The sequence below is a fragment of the Dunckerocampus dactyliophorus genome, chromosome 1 (genome assembly GCF_027744805.1).
Source record: "Dunckerocampus dactyliophorus isolate RoL2022-P2 chromosome 1, RoL_Ddac_1.1, whole genome shotgun sequence".
Classification (NCBI taxonomy): domain Eukaryota; kingdom Metazoa; phylum Chordata; class Actinopteri; order Syngnathiformes; family Syngnathidae; genus Dunckerocampus; species Dunckerocampus dactyliophorus.
In genome coordinates, this window is record NC_072819.1 from 8,545,762 (window position 1) to 8,570,141 (window position 24,380).

Here is a 24,380-nt window from a genome sequence, read left to right on the forward strand (position 1 = left end):
CACAAAGTCTCCTCCTTGCCTCCCCTGCCGAGCCAAATCCTTCCTCCCTTGTGATGCTGACTTGTGAGAGTTTGACTTCTTGGTCTCTGGGCAGACTTCTTTTATGGGAACTCAAATATGAACACTTTTCCATGAATTTGGGCCAGTGGCTTACCCACTTGGTATCGGCTCAGCATATATTTTATTCACAGTCTGGACACAACGCATGTATTATGCAATTATAAAAAATAAAATTATTTAATTTATTGTTTATTATTTTTATTATTTATTATTATTATTTATTTATTATTATTATTTTTAATAAATTGTAATTAATTTATTTAATAGAGAATATACATACATAAATATTTATTTTATTTATTTATTTTATAAGTTATTCATTTTAGTAAATACATTTTTATTTTCTAAAATATAAAATATATTTATATTGATAACGTTCAAATATTTTATTTATTATTGTTTTCAATAAATAAATTATTAGCTAAATGATTATATTATATAGTATGTGATTATATTACAGTATATGTTTGTTTTGTATGTTGCTGGCGTTCCAGTACGTTTGACTTTGTCACTTCATACAAATCCGCTGAAGAAGAAGTAATAACCTGCGAGGACAATAACGTTTGGACAAAGGCTAAAATCAGTCCAAGAACATGGAAGCTGCTGGTCATTCCTGTGCTTCCAACGGTCTTGCTGGCTTCAAATGCACAACGTCCAAAAATGAACGTTCTTTTTGTGAAAAACAGAGAGCGGTTCAAGTGGAGATGCATGTTGCATGATGTTCTCCCTGTGCGTGCATGTCTTATTTCATGTACTGTCTGCAAACATGCATATCTTTTACACTTATATGTACTGTATATATATATATATATATATATTTTAATTAATTTATGTATATTGTTACATAAAATGCATTTTTTGTTTCTAGTGATTTTTAATGATTTAATGTATTTTTTTAAATGTATTAATTAGATTGTAAAAAAAAATAGTTTGTACTAATATATATGCGAATCAATACCATTTTATACAAATGTGTAACCCGCAAGGCATGCTGGGTAACATCTTGTTGGGAAAGTTGCCTTGCAGAAGCAGAAAAAAACTTGATTTATTTTGGATATCTTTTTCTAGTGAGGGTTCCTTTCTCTTCCTCCCCTGCAGAGCAAAGCAGTTTGTCTCTACTGCAGCTAATCGGAGAACCGCCGCCCGATGAGATCCGACGTGTCAGCGGGCCAAGTGGCACCCCAACCTATGTCTTCACCTCTGCAGCTGTGGCGGGCCAGCCGGCTCTGGCCCACGTGCCCAACCCGTTCTACCGCCATTTCTCCCTCCTCTTCCACGTCAAGCCGTCCACTCCCACTGCCTCCGTCCTCTTCGCCATCACCGACGGGCCGCAGAGGCTCATGCACGTTGCCGTCAAGCTCAGTGCGGTAGAGTCGGGCCGGCAGAGGGTGCAGTTCTTCTACACCGAGCCCGATTCGGAGGCGTCCTACGAGGCGGCGAGCTTCGAGGTGCCGAGCCTGGTGGACAAATGGACTCGTTTCTCTCTCTCACTCTTTGAGGAGCAGGTGACCTTCTACCAGGGATGCGAGTCGGCACCGCGGGTGGTCAAGTTTGAGCGCTCACCGGACCCCATGGAGCTTGACCCAGCGGCCGGGATCTTTGTCGCTCAGGCTGGAGGAGCTGACTCTGACAAGTTCCAGGTTCGCAGTAGGGGGGTGGGCGATACAGCTAATAATTCTGGCATCAATCTGATACCAACTAAATGCAGGGCCAGTACAGTCAAACGTTGATTTTTGTACGCCACATTTTACGTATGATTCGGTTTACGCCAAAAAATTGCCTTGGTTTTTGTACAATAGCAAGTGCTTTTGCCCTGTACTGTATTGTTCTGTGCCCAAACAAAGGACCCATGCGCGGCTGACTCACCGTCCGTGCATTTTTTATGGGCGTGACTGCTAAATAACCCGCCACGGGGCCAAAATAAGTTGCGAGTGTTTTATTTCTATGATGTGTCGCAGGTGAATAAAAAATTAGCTGCAGTGTTTTTTTTAGACACTGAATTTATGTAACTGATTTTTAAATTATTTTTTTAACATCAAACTATGTTGAAAAATGCATGTGTTTTGAAATTCACTTGATTAAAATGCAGTGTTTAAAAATTCTGTTTGCTAAAACACGGTGTTTTAAAATTCCGTATGTAAAAGTTCAGTGCAAAAAAAATCTGTGCAAATAAATTTGAGGTTCCAAAGTTCAGATACACTCAGATACAATCCAATTTATTTGCACTAAATTTATTTTACAGTGAATTTTTATAGGGTGGATTTTTATTAACTGAATTTTATTTACACTGAATTTTCATAAAGAGGATTTTTAAGAACTGAGTTTTCCACAGAATTTTTATACAGTGGATTTTTATGAACTGAATTTTTTATCAACTGAATTTTTTACACAGAATTTTTATGAAGTGGATTTTTATGAACAGATTTTTATACATTGAATTTTTATAAAGTTTTATTAAATTAATTTTTTATAAACATAATTTTTATAAAGCGGATTTTTATTAAATTATTTTTTTATAAACTGAATCTTTTTATACTGAATTTTTGTAAAGCGGATTTTTATGAACTGATTTTTTTTTATACTGAGTTTTTAGAAAGTGGATTTTTATAAACTGAATATTTTATTAAAAAAAAATTTTACACAGAATTTTTGTAAAGTGTATTTTTATGAACTGATTTTTTTTTATAAACAGAATTTTTTTTTACAATGAATTTTTCTAAAGTGGATTTTTATGAACTTATTTTTTTTTACAATGAATTTTTAAAAAGTGTGTTTTTCTGAACTTTTTCTAAAGGGTAACATTTTTTATGTAGTATGTTTATACACTGAATTTTTATAAAGTGGATCTTTATTAACTGATTTTTTTTGATAAACTTTTACAAAATTTTTATCAGCAAGATCTTAAAACAACAACAAACTGGATTTTCAATATTTTCAGCATAATTTGATCAATTCACACAAAAAAAATAAAGCAAAAAAAATCAGTTCGCAAAAATTCAGTGTCTAAAAAAGAAGTGAATGAATGAAGAAAGCAAGTTAACCTTCATACAGGAAAGGAAGACTTTGTGTTTGACCGTCAGCTGCTGCTCCCTTTTGTGTGTCTTCAGGGTGAGATTGCGGAGCTCACGGTGGTGGGAAACTCTCACGCAGCCGAGCGGTTGTGCGATGACTCGGACGACGACTCGGACGCCGTGAGTGTTTGTGTGCGTGTGATCTCGGTGAGCCCCCTGAAGTCCCATCATCTTGTCGTGTCCCGCAGGCCTCTGGTGACTTTGGCAGCGGTGAAGGCGGCAGGAGGCAACCGGACGTCTCAGTGAAAGTCAGTAAATGCAAACATTTGTTATTTGACACACAATAGGCGGCAGAGTGTTGAAGCAATTTTGTGATGCGTGATATTCTGTCGCCAGACCACACCTGCATCGTTCAGGCCAGTGCCGGAGCCGCCATTGATAGCCTCCAAAGGAGGCAGATTGAAGGAAACTGGTAACAGCATGATTGTTATTACTGTAAAAAAAAAAAAAAAGTGCATTCGCTGCATGCTGGAAATGATCCACTCATAAAAATGTCTATTTCTGACACCTGGCTCGCTCCTCACCCTCTAAACCCTCCTGCTAGCTTGAGGTTGAAGCTAACACGATAAATGCATAGAAGCACAAGCCAAGCTTAACCTCACACATTACAGTGTAAAATGTATCGGTACTCACCACCAATGAATGATAACAAACAACAATTAGAATGATGACATTGATGATGAAGACATGTACGGCACAGCGCGAGCTGACGCTTTAAACTTGAAAAGTCTTTGATCTTCGTGTATTTCGTTCACTCCGTAATAGCAACTTAACCACGACCTTGCACATATCCACAAGTTCAACCTTCCCCTGCAGCGTCATTACCTTTTTCCCGGCGCTTAGCTTTCTCGGCCAGACCCTGAGAAGGCGTGAAACATTTGCGCGGCATCGTAGGGCGTAAATTAGGAGTGTCCAAACTTTTCCCAGCGACGGCCACATGGTGAAAAATGAAAGGATGCAAGAGCCTCTTTGATATTTTGTAAAGTAACACATGTAGATATGCTAAGAAGTTACATATATTTTCAAGAAAAAACTGCATCTCAGCTTTGTGAAAAAAAAACTATTATTAGTGTCAAATTCACTCTTTGCTCTTTTTTGCCATATTTGCTGTTTAAAAAAACCCAACTTTCTTCTTTGACTTATGATTTTGACTTTATTTCCATAATATTATGATTTTTTTCCCAACCTAATTTTCCACAAAATAGAACTTTATTTTGTTTTGTTTGTTTCTCAAATGACTTAAAAAAAAAAAATTATTCTTTAATAGTTAAACTCTATATTACTAAAATGACGTTATGTTTCCTCGTAATATTACGAGTTTATTCTCATAAAATAGAGAGGTTTTTTTGTTAGGGTACATCTTTTTTCTCTTAATATTTTGACTTTACTCTCGTAAAATTACAGCTGTTTTTTCCATTTCCTGTTGTTGTTGTTTTTTTTAAAACTATTTCAACTTTATTCTTGTAATTATGAGGTTATTCCCATCATATTTGGACTTCATTCTTGTAACATTATAACATTTTCCCCAGCCAAATTTTCCCAAAAAATACTTTATTTGTTGTTTTGGTTGTTTTCATAATAATACGACAAAAAAAGTCTCTCTTTATATTTCAGTGTTATGCCACTAAAATGATCTTGTTTTTCCTCATAATACGACAACGTTACTCTCTTAAAATGATGACTCTTTTTCATTAGATGACAGCTTTTCTCTCTTAATATTTTGACTTTCCATTCCATTCCATTTTCCTCCGCTTATCCGGGTCCGGGTCGCGGGGGCAGCAGTCTTAGTAGGGAAGCCTAGACTTCCCGGTCCCCGACCAGCTCCACCGGGAGGACACCAAGGCGTTCCCAGGCCAGCTGTGAGACATAATCCCTCCAGCGTGTCCTAGGTCTTCCCCGGGGCCTTCTCCCCTATTTTGACTTTATTCTTGTAAAATTACTGCTGATTTTTAAGTTTTTTTAGGTTTTCTTGTTAAATTATATTCTTACAATAGACAAGCCGCAAATGGCTTGGACACCCCTGGCCTCAACACAGTGATAAAAACTCAAAAGTAAAAACAGCCACCTTGAAGACTTGCACATGAATGGGAGATGTGCAGCTTGTGCGTCCCGCCCGCAATCCTTCCTGTGGATATGGCGCCACCAGCAGGAAGTATAAGGTAGAAACGGAAGCCCTCTGCTGTTCGAACCTCACGCCAATGTGTATTGTATAATTATGCAGTCATGTTTTGCTTCATTATCACATACAGTGGACCTTTGGTTAGCATACTCCCCGGTTTGCATGTTTTTTGGTTAACATAGAAAATTTACAGCAAAATCTTCAGTTTGCCTCAGTTTGCATACGTTTTTCCGGTTAGCGTACAATATGCCGCACGTCTTGTCATGTTATTAATACACTGCGTGAGAGCACCTGTGTTTTTAATGAATTTTTATAACAAAACATCCTTGTTAGCAGCTTGCTAATACATGGAAACAGGAAGCGGATGTCAGCCCTGTCGTTGACACAAATGTTAACACAAAACACATTTTTATGGTTTTACAAATACAGTTTTACATGCAGAAAACAATTCAAAATGCATATAAATGACAAATGAAGGGCATAAATGGACATAAAAGGTTACTTTTACCCTCACTGAAGACGTGATTGATGCCAAAGGCGCAATGTGGCAGCGAGATCAACACAATTCAATCGTGTTTCTCACCTTCTTTATCAAAATGCTGGCACTTGCAACTTTCTTTGGCTCCATTTTGGGTTATTTTGCAGCCGTGATCAAAAGAAAAGCAGAGACTTGAGGTGAGAAACACTATTGAAGAATTAACTCATGGCAAAACAGGAAGGTGGTGTCCGGGTTCATCTCGCTGCCACATTGTGTCTTGGGCAACAATCACGTCTTCACTGAAGGTAAACGTAACCTTAAATGTTCATTTATCCCTTTCATTTATCATTTATATGCATTTTGAATTGTTTACTGCATGTAAAACAGTAATTGTAAAACAATAAAAAGGTGTTTTGTGTTAACATTTGTGGCTTTCTGGAAGAGATTCATTGGTTTTACATTATTTCTTATAGGAAAAATTGATTTGGTTAGAGTCGGACCTTCTGAAACGGGTTAATGATGCTAATCAAGGTTCCACTGTATTTGTGAATGATTATCAATTTAGGATGAATGAGATGGGTTTTCTTGCAAAAAAAAAAACCCTGCCAATTTTGGATGAAAAAAAGCACAAATGGGCAGGTCAAAATATTCAGAGAAAAAAGCTGTGAACTAATGCGAAAAAGTTGTAATTTTATGAGAAAAAATACCTTCATTTTAGTAGCATAAAGTTGAAATGCTAAAGATGTTATTTTTAAAAAGTTGTAATATTATGAATAACAAACAAAACAACGAAGAAAGTTGTCATTTTTACAAAAATAGATTGCGGAAAAAGTTATAATGTTATGAGAATAAAGTAAAAATATTATGGGAATAAAGTCCCAATTATAAGAAAAAAACTTACAAGAAGAAAGTTGAAATAGTTGGGAAAAAATTGAAAAAAACTGCTGTAATTTTACCTGAATTAAGTCAAAATACTACGAACAAAAAGCCGGAATTTTATGAGAATAAACTCGTAAAATTATGAGGAGAAACATAACTTTAGTAGCAATGAGTTGAAATATCTTAATTGTATTATGAGATATTATGAGAAACAAACAAAATAAAATAAATTTGTCATTTTTTCAAAACATTCTGAGAATAAAGTCATAATATTACAAGAAGAAAATGTACAAAAATTATTTCAAATTATATAAAAAAACAACAGCATAAAAGAGGACGAGCTAAGTGAATATGAATATGTTTTCTCACCTATATCACAAAGCTGAGATGCAGTTTTTTCTTGAAATATATATAACTTTTTAGCATATTTACATGTGTTACTCTACAAAATATCAAAGAGGCCCTTGCATCCTTTCATTTTTCAGTATGCGGCCCTCAGTGGAAAAAGTTTGGACACCCCTGTTTTAAGCAAACAAAAAACATATTCTTATCAACAAACGTATTTGTGAACAATTTAACAATATATAAATACAACAATATAATATAATGTAACAATATCAACATAAAGGTACAATTGTTTGTGCAAAATAAGCTAAATAGTGCAACATAACAAAACAAAAGTAAAAACTACTGTTGGCTGTTGGTTACTTTTATTCCAGGAACCGGCAATTTTGGGTCTCATGGGGGGAAAAAAATCACATTGGTCACCCCAGGCAGCTGTTGTCACCGCACCTCTAGTTTTTTGGAATTGTCCTAACTTTCCCCACCCCCACACGGCGCCCCTGCCCCGTACCCTAAACAGGATAGTGAGTTGGGTGTTGAAATAGCTCCCTCTACTGGGCATATGGCTGCATCATTCACACTTCAGGACAACCGGGAGAAGCATCTGTTTTTTTCCCCCCCTCTCTCGTCCTTCAGGTTTAAGTGGCGCCAGAGGAGAAAAAGGTGACAGAGGACAGAAAGGCACCCGAGGGGACAGAGGCCCCACGGGGCCAAAGGGAGACCCTGGTTCAGGATTCTCCACACAAGCTGGAGGTGGCGGGCAGAAGGTGGAGACTCACAGTAAACTTTTTTTGTTTTACATGAGCTCACAAGCAGTTCTTTAACAAACATTTTTTTTTAGGGAGAAAAGGGAGATAAGGTAAGGGGACTTTGCCTTCCCCCCGATATTCAGTTCATTTTTTACAGAAGTAATGTCACATAAACTTACTTACTTACCTTTCCTGGTGACCAGGGTAGTACTGACTTTGGAACGAAAGGCGAGCGTGGGGATCAGGGCCCCCCAGGGCCTCCTGGGCCTCCAGGACGTGCTGCCGAGGTAGTCCACATTGGGGATGGTTCTTTTGTGCAGCCTGTGGCCGGACCCCCAGGACCTCCAGGGAGAGATGGGTTGCCAGGTCCAGCGGGAGATGATGGAGGCCCTGTGAGAGAATGTTAAAAATATGACTCATGAGTTCATCTATTCTTTCTTTATGAATCTCATTGGTGGTTTATGGTGTTTCAGGGTGATCCGGGAGAGGATGGAGAAAGTGTAAGAGATGAGGATTTACCTTGTTGCTAAATGTATCCAACAACATTTAAGTAAATTGTGTTTTATGTGTATCTTCTTAGGGTCCTCCAGGGCCGCCAGGTTTCCCAGGAACTCCAGGAAGTCCCGGTGCTAAAGGCCAAAAGGTTGACTTACGTTTGAACCCAAGTCAGTTATCCATCAGTTATTTTATTCATTTTCTGACCTGAACTTCAGGGTGAGCGAGGCGAAGGACAACCTGGACCCAGAGGTCCCCCAGGACCTCCTGGACCAGGAAGTGGTAGTCGCCCGGTATGTCCACACCTTTTACACACTTTATGCTCGTTCACAAACTGTGGCAAGGTTTTGGTGGCCATGTGTGACTGATGTATGACGCTACCACAGACATTTGTTGACATGGAGGGCTCAGGATTCCCAGAGTGGGAGAAGATCCGGGTAGGCTGAATCTCCATCTATCTCTGAATCTCTAAGGGGGCACTCACACTGGCATGATGCTTGACACTTTGTCTCCAGCGCTCCATACTATCTGCTGTACTTCTTGGCCAAGAGGTGGGCCTGGGTTTGGCACAAGCACACTCATTAGAAGTGTTGCACAGTTGAACTTATTTAAGTCGCCTACCCTCGGATTGGTTGAGTCACGTTGACATTCAGTGCCGGAAGTATTGGAACAACAGGGCCAATACTTCTAGTTTTGCTTCAGACAGGTGAATATGAGACCAGAGAGCAACAGTTCAGCTTTTATTTCCAGGTATTTAAATCTGGATCGGATGCACAACTTCGAAGATAGCACCTTTTGTTGAAACCCACCAATTTTCCATGTGCATATGTATAAGTGAATGGTGTATTATGTTGCTCAGATGTGTCCTACTGCATTGCTTATTCAACAGCACTGAATATCTACGCTCAGTTTCAGATTGGGTAGGATAAGTTTTGCCTGTGTGGACTGCATTTAGAGATGAAAACAACATGAAAACCAGAGTCCAAGAATCCAAGTAATTAATATTTCAAATGAAGCACAGAACGAGAAAAGTAGAAGTGGCCCAGTGTGAGTGCACCCAAAATAACAGGATCTGGAAGGTTTTTGATATTTACCATGTTCGGGTGTGTTATTCAGGAACTTCGTGGTCCTCCAGGACCCCCAGGCCCTCCTGGCCCACCTGGGGTTCCCGGTACATCAGTTGCACTGGGCTCAAATGGTGCCGTGGCCTTTGGACCTCCTGGACCACCTGGAAAGGATGGAGTCTCAGGTCTACCAGTGTGTATCTAACACTATCTGCGCTTTAGTTTGGAGACTGACATTCTTAATCAGTTCAGGAGGACACAGCAGGGTGGTGTTGTTGAGCTCTACTTGTTTGATCCTGTGTGCTGTTTAGGGGCCTCCTGGGCTTCCTGGTCTGCCGGGTCAACCTGGACTCAGAGGAGAAAAGGTGAGTTGGGCCATGTTATCAAGCATTTGGTCAGTTTAGGTATTCTAACCAGAACGTATCTCCAAAGGGTGACAGTGGTGAGCTTAGCCTTCGGGGAGCAGCTGGAGAGAAGGTAGGTTACATAAACCTGCTCATCCTGCTCTGGCGCTTTTTTTTTCCTCAAGTCATTCATGAACAGGCTGTGAGTGACACTTCTATTTATACCAGGGTTCTCGTGGTGACCCTGGACTGCCAGGAACTCCAGGACAAACTGGGCTGGCTGGGCTTCCGGGTCCCGTGGGACCGAGCGGGCCTCCAGGACCACCTGGTCCTCCCGGACCACCATACTCCTTTGGCTTTGTGAGTCAAGGGTCAAACATGGAACAACAGTGTAACAAAACCTGATAGTTTGTGTAGTCAAAATGCACTAGGTGCACCGCAGGGTAAGTTTTATGCAGCTTTAAGGAAGAAGTGACCATGTAATTAGATATCATCTGCATCCGGATTTGCAGGATGACCGGGATGGCTTTGAGAGGACCAGCAGCTTTCCGGGCGCCAGTGGCCCACCGGGACCACAGGTTCTGAAACATGACACAGCTTACAGTCGTCTTATTCAGACACATCATCATAATGTCTAATTGTGTCATGTTTTCCAGGGTTCTCCGGGTATTGCAGGTCTACCGGTAAGCGTGTCTTTCCCTCTTTTATGTTGCTATGGTAACTGCTACACGGCACTTGTACACACATATATACGTACACATAACTGGAACAACCTGAGATAAAAGCTCAACCAAACCACTTTTAGAGAAATGGAAGACAAGGGCAAATGTTAGATTTTACAGTAGCCATCAACGTCTCTCCTTTAAATTGATACCAAAATCATCCATGGAGACCTTATTGATGCACAGAAAAGCCTCTCAAGCCTGTGGTTTTAGAAGTTAGTGAGTTCTTCGATTGATCATAGGTGAGGGTGACCAAAAGGACAAGATCGCGGGTACAAGCGGCAGAAATGAGTTTTCTCCGTAGGGTGACTGGGCTCTCCCTTAGAGATAAGGTGAGAAGCACTGTCATCCTGGAGAAACTCGGAGTAGAACTGCTGCCCCTCTGCACTGAGAGGAGGCAGATGAGGTGGCTCGGGCATCTGGTGAGGATTCCTCCCGGACGCCTTCCTAGGAGGTGTTCAGGGCACGTCCGACTGGTAGGAAGCCTCGGGGAAGACCCAAGACATGTTGGAGAGACCATGTCTCTCAACTGGCCTGGGAACGCCTCGGGGTCCACTGGGAGGAGCTGGACGAAGTAGCCGGGGTAGGAGGGAAGGCTTGGCTTCCCTGCATAGGCTGCTGCCCCCGCGACCCAACCTTGGATAAGTGACAGAAGATGGATGGAGTTGTTCGATTACAAGTTCAGTTGTCATCTGGATTTGTAGGGCAGACCAGGTTTACCAGGAAGCAATGGCGACAAAGGAGCAGAGGGACCTAGAGGCCCACCAGGAATCCCAGGTCTGGACGGGTTTCCAGGACAGACAGTAAGTTGGAAGATGAGTATTTTAGTATAAATGAGTAAAAATACACTGTTGAATACTAAAAAAGACTGAGAGTATTTGTGTCTGTGTTTGGTTTCAGGGGCATAAGGGGGATAGAGGAGAGAAGGGAGAACAAGTAAGTCTTGGATTCGATTCAGACTAGAGTCACAATTTTGACGACTTTGGACTCAACGTGACAATATCACCAAAGGCTTGCAACCTTGACGTTAGTGACTCGGGACTCGGACTTTTGTCTGATGACTTTAAAATAGAGATTTTCAGTGAGTTTGTTGAGTAAAATGTGTCCCCATTCAAAATATTCAACTAAGGTAACCGTTATTATGTCATTTCCAGCAAGACACCAAATTTTCCCACAGAATCTGCCTCATTGACTTGCACATCTTTACATGACACTTGACTTGGGACATCCAAAACACTGACTTTCTCCCACCTGGTATTTTGCCACTATTAAAGAATGTCTTGATGGAAATGTTCTGTTTGTTGGTTCTTCTCAAAGGGGCTTCCAGGGCGTGATGGTGGGCCACGTGGACCTCCAGGGCCTCCGGGACCTCCAGGCCGAATCATATACCCGACAGACAGTGATGTGAGTCAGGGGTCCAAGTCTGTCTTCATGTGTCTCTTATTCCCCCTTACTAATGGTCACCGCATGCTTGGTTGTATGTTCACCGTACTCACCCTACTTGTCTTGCTGTAGTATAATCACCTTTATTGGAGTGAAGGCTTGCAGGTGAGTGAATGCAAGAACCGACGGCACTCTGACCACCACGTGCACTCACATCTATTTCCCTATTGTGTCTCTGGCAGACGGGGGCAGGAATTCCGGGCCGAGCTGGATTCCCAGTGAGTTCACTTGCAAGTGAGATAAAATGCAAGGAGATTGAGATCAGTCACTACATCACTCGTCTTTGTATTTTAGGGACCCATGGGACCAAAGGGGGAAAGGGGGGACACCGGCCCTCCAGGTTTTGCCCCTAAGGTAAGCACTCCGACTCTTGATGAAAACACCTCACAAAGTCAGTCATGAAACAGCAATGGTACATGTGGTTTGTTCAGGGTGAGAAAGGAGAGCCTGGTATCATCATGGGTCCCGATGGGCAGCCTCTGTACCTGGGGGGCTTGGCAGGAAAAACAGTAAGTGTGACACTACGTCTTCCCTTTGCTTTTAACTTCAAACCTGTTGCATCCATAGAGTAAATGTAATAGCACTGTTTGTCTGTTCACAGGGCGATATTGGACTTCCTGGCCCAGTTGGACCTCCAGTATGCTTTCTTTATATAAACCTTTACTTTTACATGGGGGTATGCTGGAGCCTATCCCAGCTGACTTCAGGCGAGAGGCGGGGTACACCCTGGACTGGTCGCCAGCCAATCGCAGGGCACATATAGACAAACAACCATTCACACTGAAATTGAAAATGAAAATATTCTATTTATAAAAAGGAATCCTACTTGACGGAAATTCATTTATCACGGACGGGTATGGAGCCAAATAACAGCAATAAATGAGGGATTACGTATATGTATATTACGTATATTTTGCGCAAACAGCTTGTGCAGTAAAAGAAGCACAATGTGTTCATTACATGACATTAGTTTCAGGGAAGAACTGTTGCCAATATCGGTAGTGGTTGATAATATCGGTATATCGGATATCGTTATAAAATTATAATTATAATGTAATTATATAAAATTATTATCAAGCACCTGGAATTATTTGTAATAATAATTTTCGAACCTATTGAAGTGAAATTGTAAAATTTCCTGAGGCACACATGATGAGCTCTCATGGCACATTAACTCATTGACATGTTCAGAGCAGAGAACTCCATACAGAGATTTTGGGCATTTTTGCTGAACTTTCAGGACCCACGGGACTTTTAGAGCTACATAAACATTGAAACTATCTAAGGAAACTTTAGACTCTCTTCTTTCATCAGAAAAAAAAAGTTTGTTTCTAGCCTTTTTGGGTTTTTAGATATTGGCGGTAGAGCATAGGGTAGTTTCAGCAAAAACACCTGATTTGGACCAAAAAACAGAGAAAACGAGCTTTTTCGGATGAATCCCTGATGCTGACCGATCCAGACGGCGACCACTCATCAGAAGAATCAGGGTCGGGTTCTGAGTCAACCGACTCTGAACTGCTTCCGGTGTCGCGCCACATGGCTTAGCAACGCTAACCACTAGCTTGTTGCTTCGGCTGCCATTGTCAACTGCGTTTTTGGCTAAGTCACCTACATCACCCATGTCACCTCTATATTTCGCGATCGCGTCACGACTAAAGGCAGATCCACCGCCAGACAAGCTCTGTGGCAGTGTCAGCTGCCTGTATTTTTTGTCTCCGCTCGATTTCTGCATGTGTTTTGCCATTTTCTTCTCTCAACCCACAATCCAAAAAGCACGTCTTTGGCAGTCAACGTTACTTTTTGAAAAGACATCAATAGATGAGCGGTTAGGAACCACTGACCTAATGGATGTAAATTATTTTTTTTCTGCAGGGCGCTTACGGTCCTCCTGGCCAAAAAGGAGAAATCGGCTTTCCAGGTCGACCAGTGAGTGTTTGTATTTGATTTAAATGAATATTAACAGACATTAAGTATATCAGGGTGGAATGTGTTTGACGCTGTAGGGTCGACCAGGACTGAACGGCATCAATGGGCAAAAGGGAGAGTCGGGGAGTGGGTCTGGATACCATGTGAGTATAAGTTCTCATGCAGAACCGGAACTTCACCCACTTCCGAGTAATGAAATTTGTTTTGGTGCAGGGTCCCCCAGGTCCACCGGGCCCACCTGGTCCACCTGGACCACCATCCAGAGTGAGTAGAGATGCATGCAAAGTCATCTACAGTTGTTTTGATGGAAATAGAAAATAATGAGAAACACCCTCCCTTTGTGGTTCTAGGGATTTGAAGACTATTCCAGGTATTATCCAGGTGAGTGCACATCATGCTAAGCTGTTGTCTGAAACAGCGGTTCATCTCAATGTGCGGTCCTTTATGTTGTAGCTGCTAAAGGAGAGAAAGGTGACCCTGGAACGCCAGGTATGCCCAGCCTACCAGGTAAGGCAGCTTCCACTCCATGTCTTGCCGTCGCCTGAACATCTTGTTTGTGATTCAGGTGTCGGGTCAAACTTGGACATTTACGCTTTGAAGGTAAGCTTCCTGCGTCAGCATGACAGTACAGTAATCCCTCGTTTATCGCTCTTAATCGTTCCGTGGAGATTCCTTATTTATAAATGGAGTATTTTGGTATTTAGAGCATAAAAAATCTGTTTACAACCCTCTAAATATAACATTATTAGAGCTCTCTAGATATTAGTCCCCTTTATACTCCTATTACCAATATAGTAGACATAGAATCACACGTTAGCATTGGGACAGCTCATTGTTGTTCCGGTTTCTGTACATTACTTGCAGTGGAGGCTATTGTCTCATCAATGTAACATTACTGACACCTAGTGACCAGTGTAGAATACTACATATCATCACAACATTTTTGAATGCGTCTTCTGAATGCCTTATATTTGTATTTTAGTTCTTGTAGTCATTTTTATTCTTGAAAATGCTTAATTAGGGCCAAAAATATGTAACTTTTACTTAAATATGTATAGTTTTTCTACTGTATTGGCTAATACGAGTGTAAATGTGTCTATATTGGTCTTATTTCATGTCTCGATGCTGCCATGTTGACCCGCCCTACTGACAGTAGGTGTTTAAAGTTACCAATCAGAAAGAAGAGGTGTTGTGAGTCGCGATAGATAGAAATTTGAAGAGCAAAGTGGCAAGGGCTTACTGTACACGCTTAGAGGGTTCACATGAACATCGGATGTTTTAAAATGTTTCTGTATCCAGCATGAGTTGAAAGGTGAAACAGGAGATCTAGGCTTGAAAGGAGAGAAAGGAGAACCAGGCGGAGGATATTATGACCCACGATATGCCGGAAGTGGCGCACCGGGAGTCCCTGGACCTCCGGTGAGATAGTAATAATATTGTGGTTTACATTGTGAACATCGCTCTCTTAGCTTGCATGTGCATAATAACATAACCATGCTTCATTTTTCCTCATATTTTCACAATTCTAGCAGAGAGCTAGGACTGTACACAGTACTGTAAACAGTACACACTTCAGATTTCATATTGATATCATGTCTGATGTATTCTCTGCTATCTTTTAACACAAACACAGACAGACATAAACATATCAGCACATTTCAACAGCATCTGCCCAAAGGCTTGAATGTGCCATTGGTCCTAAGAAGGATAGTTAGTTGCCCTGCAAGGTGCCTGGCGTAAAAACCATGGAGTCCGGCCTAAACAGTGCCTGCACTAAATATAAATGTAAAATTAGGGAATTTACAACAGCAATCAACCTGGCAAGTCCCAAAGAACAGCTAGTTGGCGACCCCTGCTCTAATGTGATGCAGCACCTGAGCAGTTCAATTGATCAATAATTGGAAAAAACACAAGTTAAAAAAATAAAATGATGTGATTTTATTGTACATCATCCTCAGGGAGGATTGTTTTCAGAATGAACCCCTCACATCAAAAACATCCTTTCCGATTTGACTCAGCAGCCCAAACCATCACATAAATGCTCAATATAACGATGCATGACATGCCAAAAGGACAAAAGGCCAAAATGAGTCTTCTCCGTAGGGTGGCTGGGCTCTCCCTTAGAGATAAGGTGAGAAGCACTGTCATCTGGGAGAAACTTGGAGGAGAACTACTGCTCCTCTGCATTTAGAGGAGCCAGATGAGGTGGTTCGGGCATCTGGTGAGGATGCCTCCATGGGGAGGTGTTCAACACATGTCTGACCGGCAGGAGGCCTCGGGGGAGACCCAGGACGCTTTGGAGAGACTATGTCTCTCAACTGGCCTGGGAATTCCTGTGAATATTCTCATTCATCCAGGTCATTATTTTCTCAGGGCAGCAAATCGATTGCAACTGGACTGTTCAGGTTGTTTTAAGAAGACGTTTCGCCTCTCATCCGAGCAGGCTTAATCAGTTCATTCTGAAGAATAGGTGGCATATAAACACCAGTCAGACTTGATATGACAGCTCTAGTCTGAGAAGTTGGTGTAAGATCCAGTGTATTACCCCTAAAGGCGGAGGCATGTCCACAGGTTTCGCTCTTTTGTGGTGTCAAATGACGGTCGTTAGGAACAATGGAGTATGGGCCTCTGCCTGCAAACGTTGGTCGTTCACTTTTGTTAGCATCCCATTCAGATGTTTGCTAGAGGCTAAGTGACTGAATGTTTTAGGAAGGAATGAAAGGACAGCAGTGTATGAGGGAGAAAGGTGGTGTTGCAGACCTCCCCCTCTGCTCAGAAATGACTTCTCAAACCTAACGTAGATGCCTTCCCTCACTCCTCTATCTAACCATCTGTCTTCTCTATCCAGAATGTGTACATTTTTGTCCTCAACAGAGTGCTCTTTCTCTTTGAGGTGCCGGTAGACCGCAGAATCTTGACCTGAAGAGTTAGCCCATCTGTGTTGTGACATGCGCCTGCTCTGTGGCTGCTTGCACAGTAGCCCAGTAGCTAGCTAACATAGCTGCTAGTCAATTTGCCGAGTGCCGTTGCCATGTCAACTGTGTGGCCTTACTTTATATCCAAAAAAGATAAAAGTAGCCCAGTCTCAAGGAGCGACAGCAGCAGAGTTTTCCTAGAAAACTAGTGCAAAGAAAAAGGCTGAGTTGGGACAACATTCAATCCGCTGCTGTTCTGGAAGATCAACCAACCTAGACTGACCCCTTAAATAAAGTTAACTGCGCACATTCAAGAAGTATGGAGATCAAGATGCTCTTCACGAAGGTGTGTTAGCTTCACATCCATGTCACTTCTTCACATCAGAGTATATGTCGTCCCACCAGGGCCCGCAAGGGGACTCCATTGTCGGCCCTCCAGGTCCCCAGGGGCCACCCGGTCTGCCAGGAAGAGGCTATGATGGACAACCTGGACCACCAGGGCCACCTGGGCCTCCAGGACCTTCCTTCCCTGGGCCTCACAGGGGCACACAAAGTAAGTTGGATACTAAAAATACAGTACGATATTCACATCATTCCTTCAACATAGAGCTAATCCTTTTGAATGACAGCCATCAGTATTCCTGGACCACCTGGACCACCTGGAATACCTGGATTACCAGGACACTCTTCAGGGGTGAGAAAATCAGAGAATATAATAATTCCTTGGAACGTCTTTAGCGCGGTATTTTTTATGGCCTTGTTGAAGAAGAGTTGCCAGTTCTGTTTTGTTTTTGCCTGAAAGGCCGATATGCAGACATCCTTAGTGCTCACCCCGTCGCTTTATTGCTTGGAAGGTTTTCATGCATTGCAGGGACAGTGCAGCTTGACAAAGACGACCCCTGTTAATCCACATTTAGGTGCTCGGCATCACCATCATGAGCGTCTTTGTGCATGCAGGTGACCGTGTTGCAGTCGTATGACATCATGACAGCCACAGCGAGAAGACAACCCGAGGGCTCGCTGGTTTACGTCATCGAACAAACAGATCTTTACCTACGAGTCAGAGACGGGGTTCGGCAAGTCCACGTAAGAACGAGATCTTGTCTTCCAGTAAGCAGACCCAGGTTGCCTTTTCATGATCTTGTCACTTTTAATATTTTCAGCTTGGGGGCTACATTCCCCTGCCACGTGACGACGTGAGTGTCCCACCTGCTTTTCTAAACTTTTCATTTCCAAAATGTTATTAGTTGTGTTGTATACAATGAACACTATCTGCAGGGCAATGAGGTTGCAGCAGTGGAGCCCCCACCAGTTGTTCCGTATTCCCCACACCACCACTCCAATGACTCCCACAGGCATCCGGAGAGTCCAGTCCCAGTTAACCCAGACCGTTCTTCCCAGCCTGACCCGCACCGGTCCAGCCAGCTGTACCCTCCATACCAAACAAACCCTGATGGCCGAGACCCAAACCTTCCTTATCCCGGATACCATCCTGACACTCGATACCCATCTCAGCCGGATCCACGATACCCAGCCCCAACAGACCCCAGATACCCCAGTTACACAGAACGGGTGAACCACCCAGATGGTCGTTATCCGGTCCATTCATCTCATGACCGCCCACCATACTATGCCGTCACCCCTCAGCGAAGGCCCCCTCCACCTGTGGCCCAGACTCCGGCCCACCATCACACATCAGGTCCAGGGGTAAGGGAAGGACATTCTGTCTACCTGCTCTGATTGTTGAGGACTTGAACTAATTTTCCGCTGCTCCAGCTCCACCTGATGGCCTTGAACCAGCCCCAGACTGGAGCCATGCGGGGCATCCGGGGTGCCGACTTCCTGTGCTTCACCCAGGCTCAAGCCATCGGGATGAAAGGAACCTTCCGGGCCTTCTTGTCCTCAAAACTCCAGGATCTCCACAGCATTGTCCGCAAAGCAGACAGGGACCGTGTACCAATAGTCAACCTGAAGGTAAACCAATGCAAAACACATTTTAAAGCTGCAGATACCAAACAGCCCCCCCCCCGTATCATGTTTTTCCTCACTTGCCAGGATGAGATTCTGTTTGACAACTGGGACGCCATGTTTAGAGGAGACAGAATCAAAGAGAATGTCTCAATCTACTCCTTTGATGGTAAAGATGTTTTGCGTGACAGCACATGGTAGGTTCAATCATTACATAACACTTTCACAAACTTTCACATGTTAAAATAAATGCATAATAATAAATGCAATAAATAAATAAATGTGGAGTTAATAATACTCAAAACATGTCAAATAAACGGACCCATTTGTCATAGAAATGACCCCTTTGGCTCTCATATTTTATGTTGGCAAAAGCGGCCAACCATATACATCGACACCGACCGAAGCGGGCGCTTTTTAGTATCAACTTAAGCAGGTTCCACTGTAGTTGATGTTAAATCAGGAATATTAATGATCAGTTAGGAATCTCCTTGACAGTGATGTACGATGAGGTGCATGGCTGGTGAGGCACTGACTCCTTTGGCGTTTTTTTTTTAATCTTAACACAGGTTGCTCATTAAGAGGATAACAAGAAAAAGAAGAGAATAATTCACTTGGGTTAAAAATGTGTTTAATTGTTTTAAAATATTTTTTTGGCCCATTTATTTGTTTATTTCATTAACTGAAAAACATTTGCGAGCTTACCGTTTAATTGTATATGAAGTACATGTACACTATCCTTCTCCAGGAAAACGTCTGATACTTTGTTGTACCCCAAATCCAGTACACGACCCAGCCAACAAAGAAGTGGCTCATGAAGAAGCACATTAAGATCCTGGAATGGCCTTAGCCCGGGGGTGTCCAAAGTGCGGCCCAGGGGCAATTTGCGTCGTGCGGCTGTTTTTTATTGGCCCGTGGCACATTCTAAAAATCAAATTTAACAAGAAAACCAAAATGACAAAAAGTGGAAGAAATCAGCAGTAATTTTACAAGAATAAAGTCAAAATATTAAAGGAAAAAAGTTGTAATCTAACAAAAAAAAGTCATGATTTCACAAGAATAATGTTGTAATATTATGAGGAAAAATTGTCATTTTAGTAGCATAAATTTGAAATATTACAAAAAATATATTTTTAAACAACAATTAACAACTCACTCACTCTCAGCCATTTTTCAAAAGACAAACCCATTCAGTACCGGCCATTTTCGACAATTTTGACTGATCTTTCAAAGCCCACAGAATATTGTGTTCTCTGGCTTTATAAACATGGAAGCTACCAAAAGATTAGACTCCCATCTTTCATCAGGAAAAGTTTGTTTCTACCTTTTTCTGTTCTTTAGTAATCATCAGTAGAACATAAGTAAGTTTCAGGAAATCATCAGTTGCCGGCTAAAAAAGAGAGAAAAGATTAAAAGAAAAGAGAAATTTCAAGCATAACTTTCACTTTGACACAAATATTTTTTTGCTTTTGTGACAACTCAAATATCTAAACAACTACACCACAACATAAACACCACCAAACATGTTTCCTGGTCCCTGCCGAGCTCTTATCAAATGGACTTCTGTGGCCATTTTTATAGCTGTGGAGTTGAATACATTGGTGGGGAGTTGCATCATCACCTCCGTCACCCTTCGCGCTAAAAAACGTAAAAAAGACGTATAAATAGATGATTGGGATCAGGCATTCGAGTTTATAAAACGTGTACATACGTCTTTGGTATTGAATGAATGAATGAACAATTAACAGCTTTTTTTTTTTTTTTTTTGACAAAACAACTGATAAAGTTGTTATTTTTGGAAAATTAAGTTGTGGAAAAAAATTATGTTACGAGAATAAAGTCAAAACTACGAGAACATTTACACGAAGAAAGCTGTAATAGGGGAAAAATACAGCAGAAATGGGAAAAAAACACTTTCATTTTATGAGAATAAAGTCAAATTAGTTAGAAAAAAACTCACAATTTCATGAGAGTAATTTTTTAATGTTATGAGGAAAAATAATGTCATTTTAGTGTCATAGAGTTGAACTATTAAAGAAAAAAGACATCATTTTTTAAAAAGTCGTAATATTATGAAATACAAACAAAACAAATGAATGTTGTAATTTTTTAAAAATTTGGTTGGGAAAAGTTATAATATTATGGGAGTAAAGTCAAAATATTATGGGAATAAATTCATAATATTGCCAGAAGAAAATTTAGGAAGGTCATTTAAGAAAAAAGTTGAAATATTTGGAAAATAAAAACAGCAAAAATGGGAGAAAAAATGGCAAAGAGTGAAGTAGATACTAATAATAGGCTTTTTCACCTCTCACAAAGCTGAGATGCAGTTTTTTCTTGAAATATATAGAACTTTTTAGCATATCTACATGCGCTGCTTTACAAAATATCAAAGTGGCAAAGTTGCATCCTTTTATTTTTCAATATGTGGCCCTTGCTGGAAAAAGTTTGGACACCCCTGGACCTCAATCCCATTGCAAATCTGTGGAGGGAGTGGAAATGTTGAACCGCCAAACGACAGCCTCAAAATGTTCAGGATTTAGAGATTATCTATTAGAGGAGCCAAAGAGGCCACTTTCCGTTCATGTAACCCTGTATCGTTACATCAGCTCTACTAATTCTTACATGTTCAACTAAAAAACGTGAATGAAAGTGAAACGTATGCTAGATCTGTACTATAATTGTGTGTGCCCATGTGCATTTTTATCACGCAGGTAGTTTTCCAAAATACACATCCCTACTGTTGAGTGTAAAAAAATAATAATAACCTTGTATGACGCGTTTTTTGCAGGCCTGAGAAGATGATGTGGCACGGCTCTAGCAGCAACGGGCAGCGGCACGTCGACAGCTACTGCGAGACGTGGCGCGTGAGCAGCCCTGCACTCACCGGTACGGCGTCGTCACTGCAGAGCGGCAATCTGCTGCAGCAGAGTTCCAGCAGTTGCTCCAGCTCCTACGCTGTGCTGTGTGTGGAGAACAGCTACATTGGCCAGACCAGGAGATAAACACACACACACACACACACCATAACTGCCAAACCTCCTGTTTTCCCAGAGGAACTCCTTTTTAATTTTAGTTTCTCGTATGTTTACCCGATTTTAACCGAAAACTTCTGGTGGAAGGACGAAAAACCACAATTTCTCTTATTTTCCCTCACTTTCTGGAGAACTGTCCCTTCTTTGCAAATGCAGATGTTGACAGGTATGACGCACACACACGTACAGTACAAGAGAACCCTGCCTGGGACTATAACATGTTGTATTTAGTGGTGCTACACAACATTATCACACAATATGTGAAACAACAAGCTATACTGGAGGCTGCTTTGACATTTGAAGTGGACTGCAGTCTATGACTGCGGACAGATTTGAACATATCTCAGCTCCAATCAACAAGATAACAACTAATAACTGTTCATTTTTTTGCAATAACATGGATATTTTGTGTGTGTGTTTTTTATAAGCGTGGCTATTCTTTTGACACTTTTGTCTGATGTCTTGTCTGAGTTTTTACAAACAAATTCCAAATATATCTGGCTCATGTTGACATATTTTTCGATTGACTTAATGCAGACCGATGCATTGAGAGCAGTAAACACGCTGCAGTTATCCACGCCTTGTGGTCTTTTGTCACACTTGCACATCATCCAGTCAGCCCATTTTTGGAACACAAGCGCTACCCCGGTTTTTGCTGGTTCCTGAATGTCTGACAAAAACCAAATCTCACAAAAACCAAAGCAATTTCCCACAGGAAATACTGAAAATCGAATGAATCCGTTCCAGACAAAAATGTGCTTTATAGAGATTCATTATAGTTTTACATGCAGAAAAGAATGCAAAATAATTCTAAATGGATACATGAACATTTAACATCACTTTGAGGAGTGGAGAAGAAATTCAATAGTTTTTCACCTTCTTTATCAAATTGCTGACACTCGCAACTTTCTTTGGCCCCATGGTAGGTTATTTAGCAGTCGCGCTCAATAAAACATGCACGGACAGTGAGTCAGCAACAGGTAGGGTGGTTTGTTTGGGCACTGGATTCCACAAAACAGTTATGGTAGAGCAAACGGAAGGCAGTCATCCCTCGCCACTTCGCGCTTCGACTGTCGCAGCTTCGCTCTATCATGGTTTCATCAAAACAATCATTGCAGTTCCTTGCTGTTTTGCCGCTGATTATTAGTCCAAAATAAGCATCTTTAAGCATATTTTACGTGTTTTTGGCCTAGATCGAGCATTGTCAAGCATAAAAATGGTTAAATTCACGAAAATACAAATATAAGGCATTCAGTAGTCATACTGTAGTCACGCATTCCAAGACGAAGGCCTGGGTACACGTGTCTAACGTAGCACCATCATCATCAAGCTAGTTGCAGGATTTTCACAGGTTAGTGGTTGTGTGGACGCCTGTGTGTGTAATTATAACGGGCAAGTACTTAAGTATAACTATACAAGCGTGGAGTAAAAGTATCAAATGAAACAAACCCAGAAAAACAGAAGTTTAAAAAGTTTAACAACAACAAAAAAAAAACAGCTGAAATTTTATGAGAATAAAGGCAAAATATTAACAGAAAAAAGTCGTACTTTTACATGAATGAATGAACTAATATCATCAGAAAAAATAATGTCATTTTAATAGTATTGAGTTGAAATATTCAAGAAAAATGTTTTATTTATTTAAAGTCGTCATATTACGAGAAACAAATAAAACAGAACAAAAGTTGTAATTTTTGGAAAATTAGGTTGGGGAAAAAAAGCCATAATATTGCAGGAAAAAAAATAATTAAGAATTAAGAGAAGAAAGTTTAAATATTTGGAAAATGGAAAAATAAATAACCCACAGCCCAAAGTTCATACTAATGTGCATTTTCACTTTTATCACAAAATTGAGATGCAGGCTATTTAAAAAAAAAAAATCCCATTTATGAATAAGGAATCGGATCTGGAACCAATTAACCACGATAAACGAGGGACGACTGTAGTATGCTGCGCGTAATATTGTACGATGGCCGAGACAAAACGCAGGCCAAATTTTGACCAAAAAAAAAACAGGGTGTTTAAAAACCAAGGTTTGACTATATTTTGTGTCAACTGGTTTTGTTTTTGAAGGGACCACTCGTCACATAACATTTGCCACGTACAGTACCACTGAGCATTCTTGCTACAATTATATATTAAATGACAAAGCAGTTAACTTTCATTAAAATGTGAAGTGAGGTTCATGGCCGGTGAGGCATTTAAAAAAAAATGTTAATACAGATTATTTGTATATGAAGTACATGCACCTTATCCTTCTCCAGGAAAAGCTCTGATACTTTATTGTATAAGTCTGATCACCTTCTGTTGAGCTTGGATATATAATCCTCCATCTTGGCGGTGAAATCCATTCATTCCTTCAGCAGAGCCATAAAAATATATTTCCTCCACTTGCCTTGGTGCGGACTCTCGCTCTAGCTGACACCACTGCTGATGAATTTCAATAACATTGACTCTTTTTCCTCTCTTTGAAAGGACAGCTGCGACATGCACCTGTTTATTCTTCACATTTGCTTTATTTTTGTGTCCCACATTAACCTCTTAATGACTTGTTCTGTATCAACTGACACTCGTTTTAGGAAGACATCTGGGAAGTATTCTATTCAAGTCATTCATTTGACTTCATATTATCGTAAATAAAAAAACATAGTACAACAAATAAATAAAGAGGCGTGCAAGACAAACCCGTTTCATTATTCCTATTATAGAAGTGAGATGTGTTTCAATTCGCACACTTAGCATACTAGTCAATGCGGCGCCAGTCCCCGGA

At 41.0% G+C, this 24,380-nt stretch overlaps 1 protein-coding gene across 4 annotated transcripts in view; it reads left to right on the forward strand.

Moving 5' to 3' along the window:
- Positions 1 to 24,297, forward strand: part of LOC129188365 (collagen alpha-1(XVIII) chain-like) — a 41,487-nt gene extending 17,190 nt beyond the window's left edge. For 2 of the 4 annotated variants that reach the window (XM_054788788.1, XM_054788761.1), the window contains exons 2-41: positions 1,159 to 1,700; positions 3,168 to 3,251; positions 3,320 to 3,379; positions 3,468 to 3,543; positions 7,586 to 7,716; positions 7,791 to 7,808; positions 7,902 to 8,090; positions 8,172 to 8,198; positions 8,279 to 8,341; positions 8,412 to 8,486; positions 8,580 to 8,630; positions 9,310 to 9,450; positions 9,569 to 9,622; positions 9,690 to 9,734; positions 9,830 to 9,961; positions 10,114 to 10,179; positions 10,258 to 10,284; positions 11,028 to 11,126; positions 11,224 to 11,259; positions 11,641 to 11,727; positions 11,839 to 11,871; positions 11,949 to 11,984; positions 12,061 to 12,120; positions 12,198 to 12,275; positions 12,368 to 12,403; positions 13,639 to 13,692; positions 13,770 to 13,835; positions 13,906 to 13,956; positions 14,043 to 14,073; positions 14,146 to 14,199; positions 14,258 to 14,292; positions 14,992 to 15,111; positions 17,013 to 17,160; positions 17,237 to 17,301; positions 17,565 to 17,693; positions 17,771 to 17,803; positions 17,886 to 18,314; positions 18,384 to 18,581; positions 18,663 to 18,772; positions 21,367 to 24,297. In XM_054788788.1, coding sequence (XP_054644763.1) covers positions 1,159 to 1,700; positions 3,168 to 3,251; positions 3,320 to 3,379; positions 3,468 to 3,543; positions 7,586 to 7,716; positions 7,791 to 7,808; positions 7,902 to 8,090; positions 8,172 to 8,198; positions 8,279 to 8,341; positions 8,412 to 8,486; positions 8,580 to 8,630; positions 9,310 to 9,450; positions 9,569 to 9,622; positions 9,690 to 9,734; positions 9,830 to 9,961; positions 10,114 to 10,179; positions 10,258 to 10,284; positions 11,028 to 11,126; positions 11,224 to 11,259; positions 11,641 to 11,727; positions 11,839 to 11,871; positions 11,949 to 11,984; positions 12,061 to 12,120; positions 12,198 to 12,275; positions 12,368 to 12,403; positions 13,639 to 13,692; positions 13,770 to 13,835; positions 13,906 to 13,956; positions 14,043 to 14,073; positions 14,146 to 14,199; positions 14,258 to 14,292; positions 14,992 to 15,111; positions 17,013 to 17,160; positions 17,237 to 17,301; positions 17,565 to 17,693; positions 17,771 to 17,803; positions 17,886 to 18,314; positions 18,384 to 18,581; positions 18,663 to 18,772; positions 21,367 to 21,580 — 3,983 coding nt within the window. In that variant the 3' untranslated portion in view covers positions 21,581 to 24,297. The remainder of the gene's footprint in view (positions 1 to 1,158; positions 1,701 to 3,167; positions 3,252 to 3,319; positions 3,380 to 3,467; positions 3,544 to 7,585; positions 7,717 to 7,790; positions 7,809 to 7,901; positions 8,091 to 8,171; positions 8,199 to 8,278; positions 8,342 to 8,411; positions 8,487 to 8,579; positions 8,631 to 9,309; positions 9,451 to 9,568; positions 9,623 to 9,689; positions 9,735 to 9,829; positions 9,962 to 10,113; positions 10,180 to 10,257; positions 10,285 to 11,027; positions 11,127 to 11,223; positions 11,260 to 11,640; positions 11,728 to 11,838; positions 11,872 to 11,948; positions 11,985 to 12,060; positions 12,121 to 12,197; positions 12,276 to 12,367; positions 12,404 to 13,638; positions 13,693 to 13,769; positions 13,836 to 13,905; positions 13,957 to 14,042; positions 14,074 to 14,145; positions 14,200 to 14,257; positions 14,293 to 14,991; positions 15,112 to 17,012; positions 17,161 to 17,236; positions 17,302 to 17,564; positions 17,694 to 17,770; positions 17,804 to 17,885; positions 18,315 to 18,383; positions 18,582 to 18,662; positions 18,773 to 21,366) is intronic. The other 2 variants (XM_054788771.1, XM_054788781.1) reach the window with 2 other exon arrangements.
- The last annotated feature ends 83 nt before the right edge of the window (positions 24,298 to 24,380 follow it).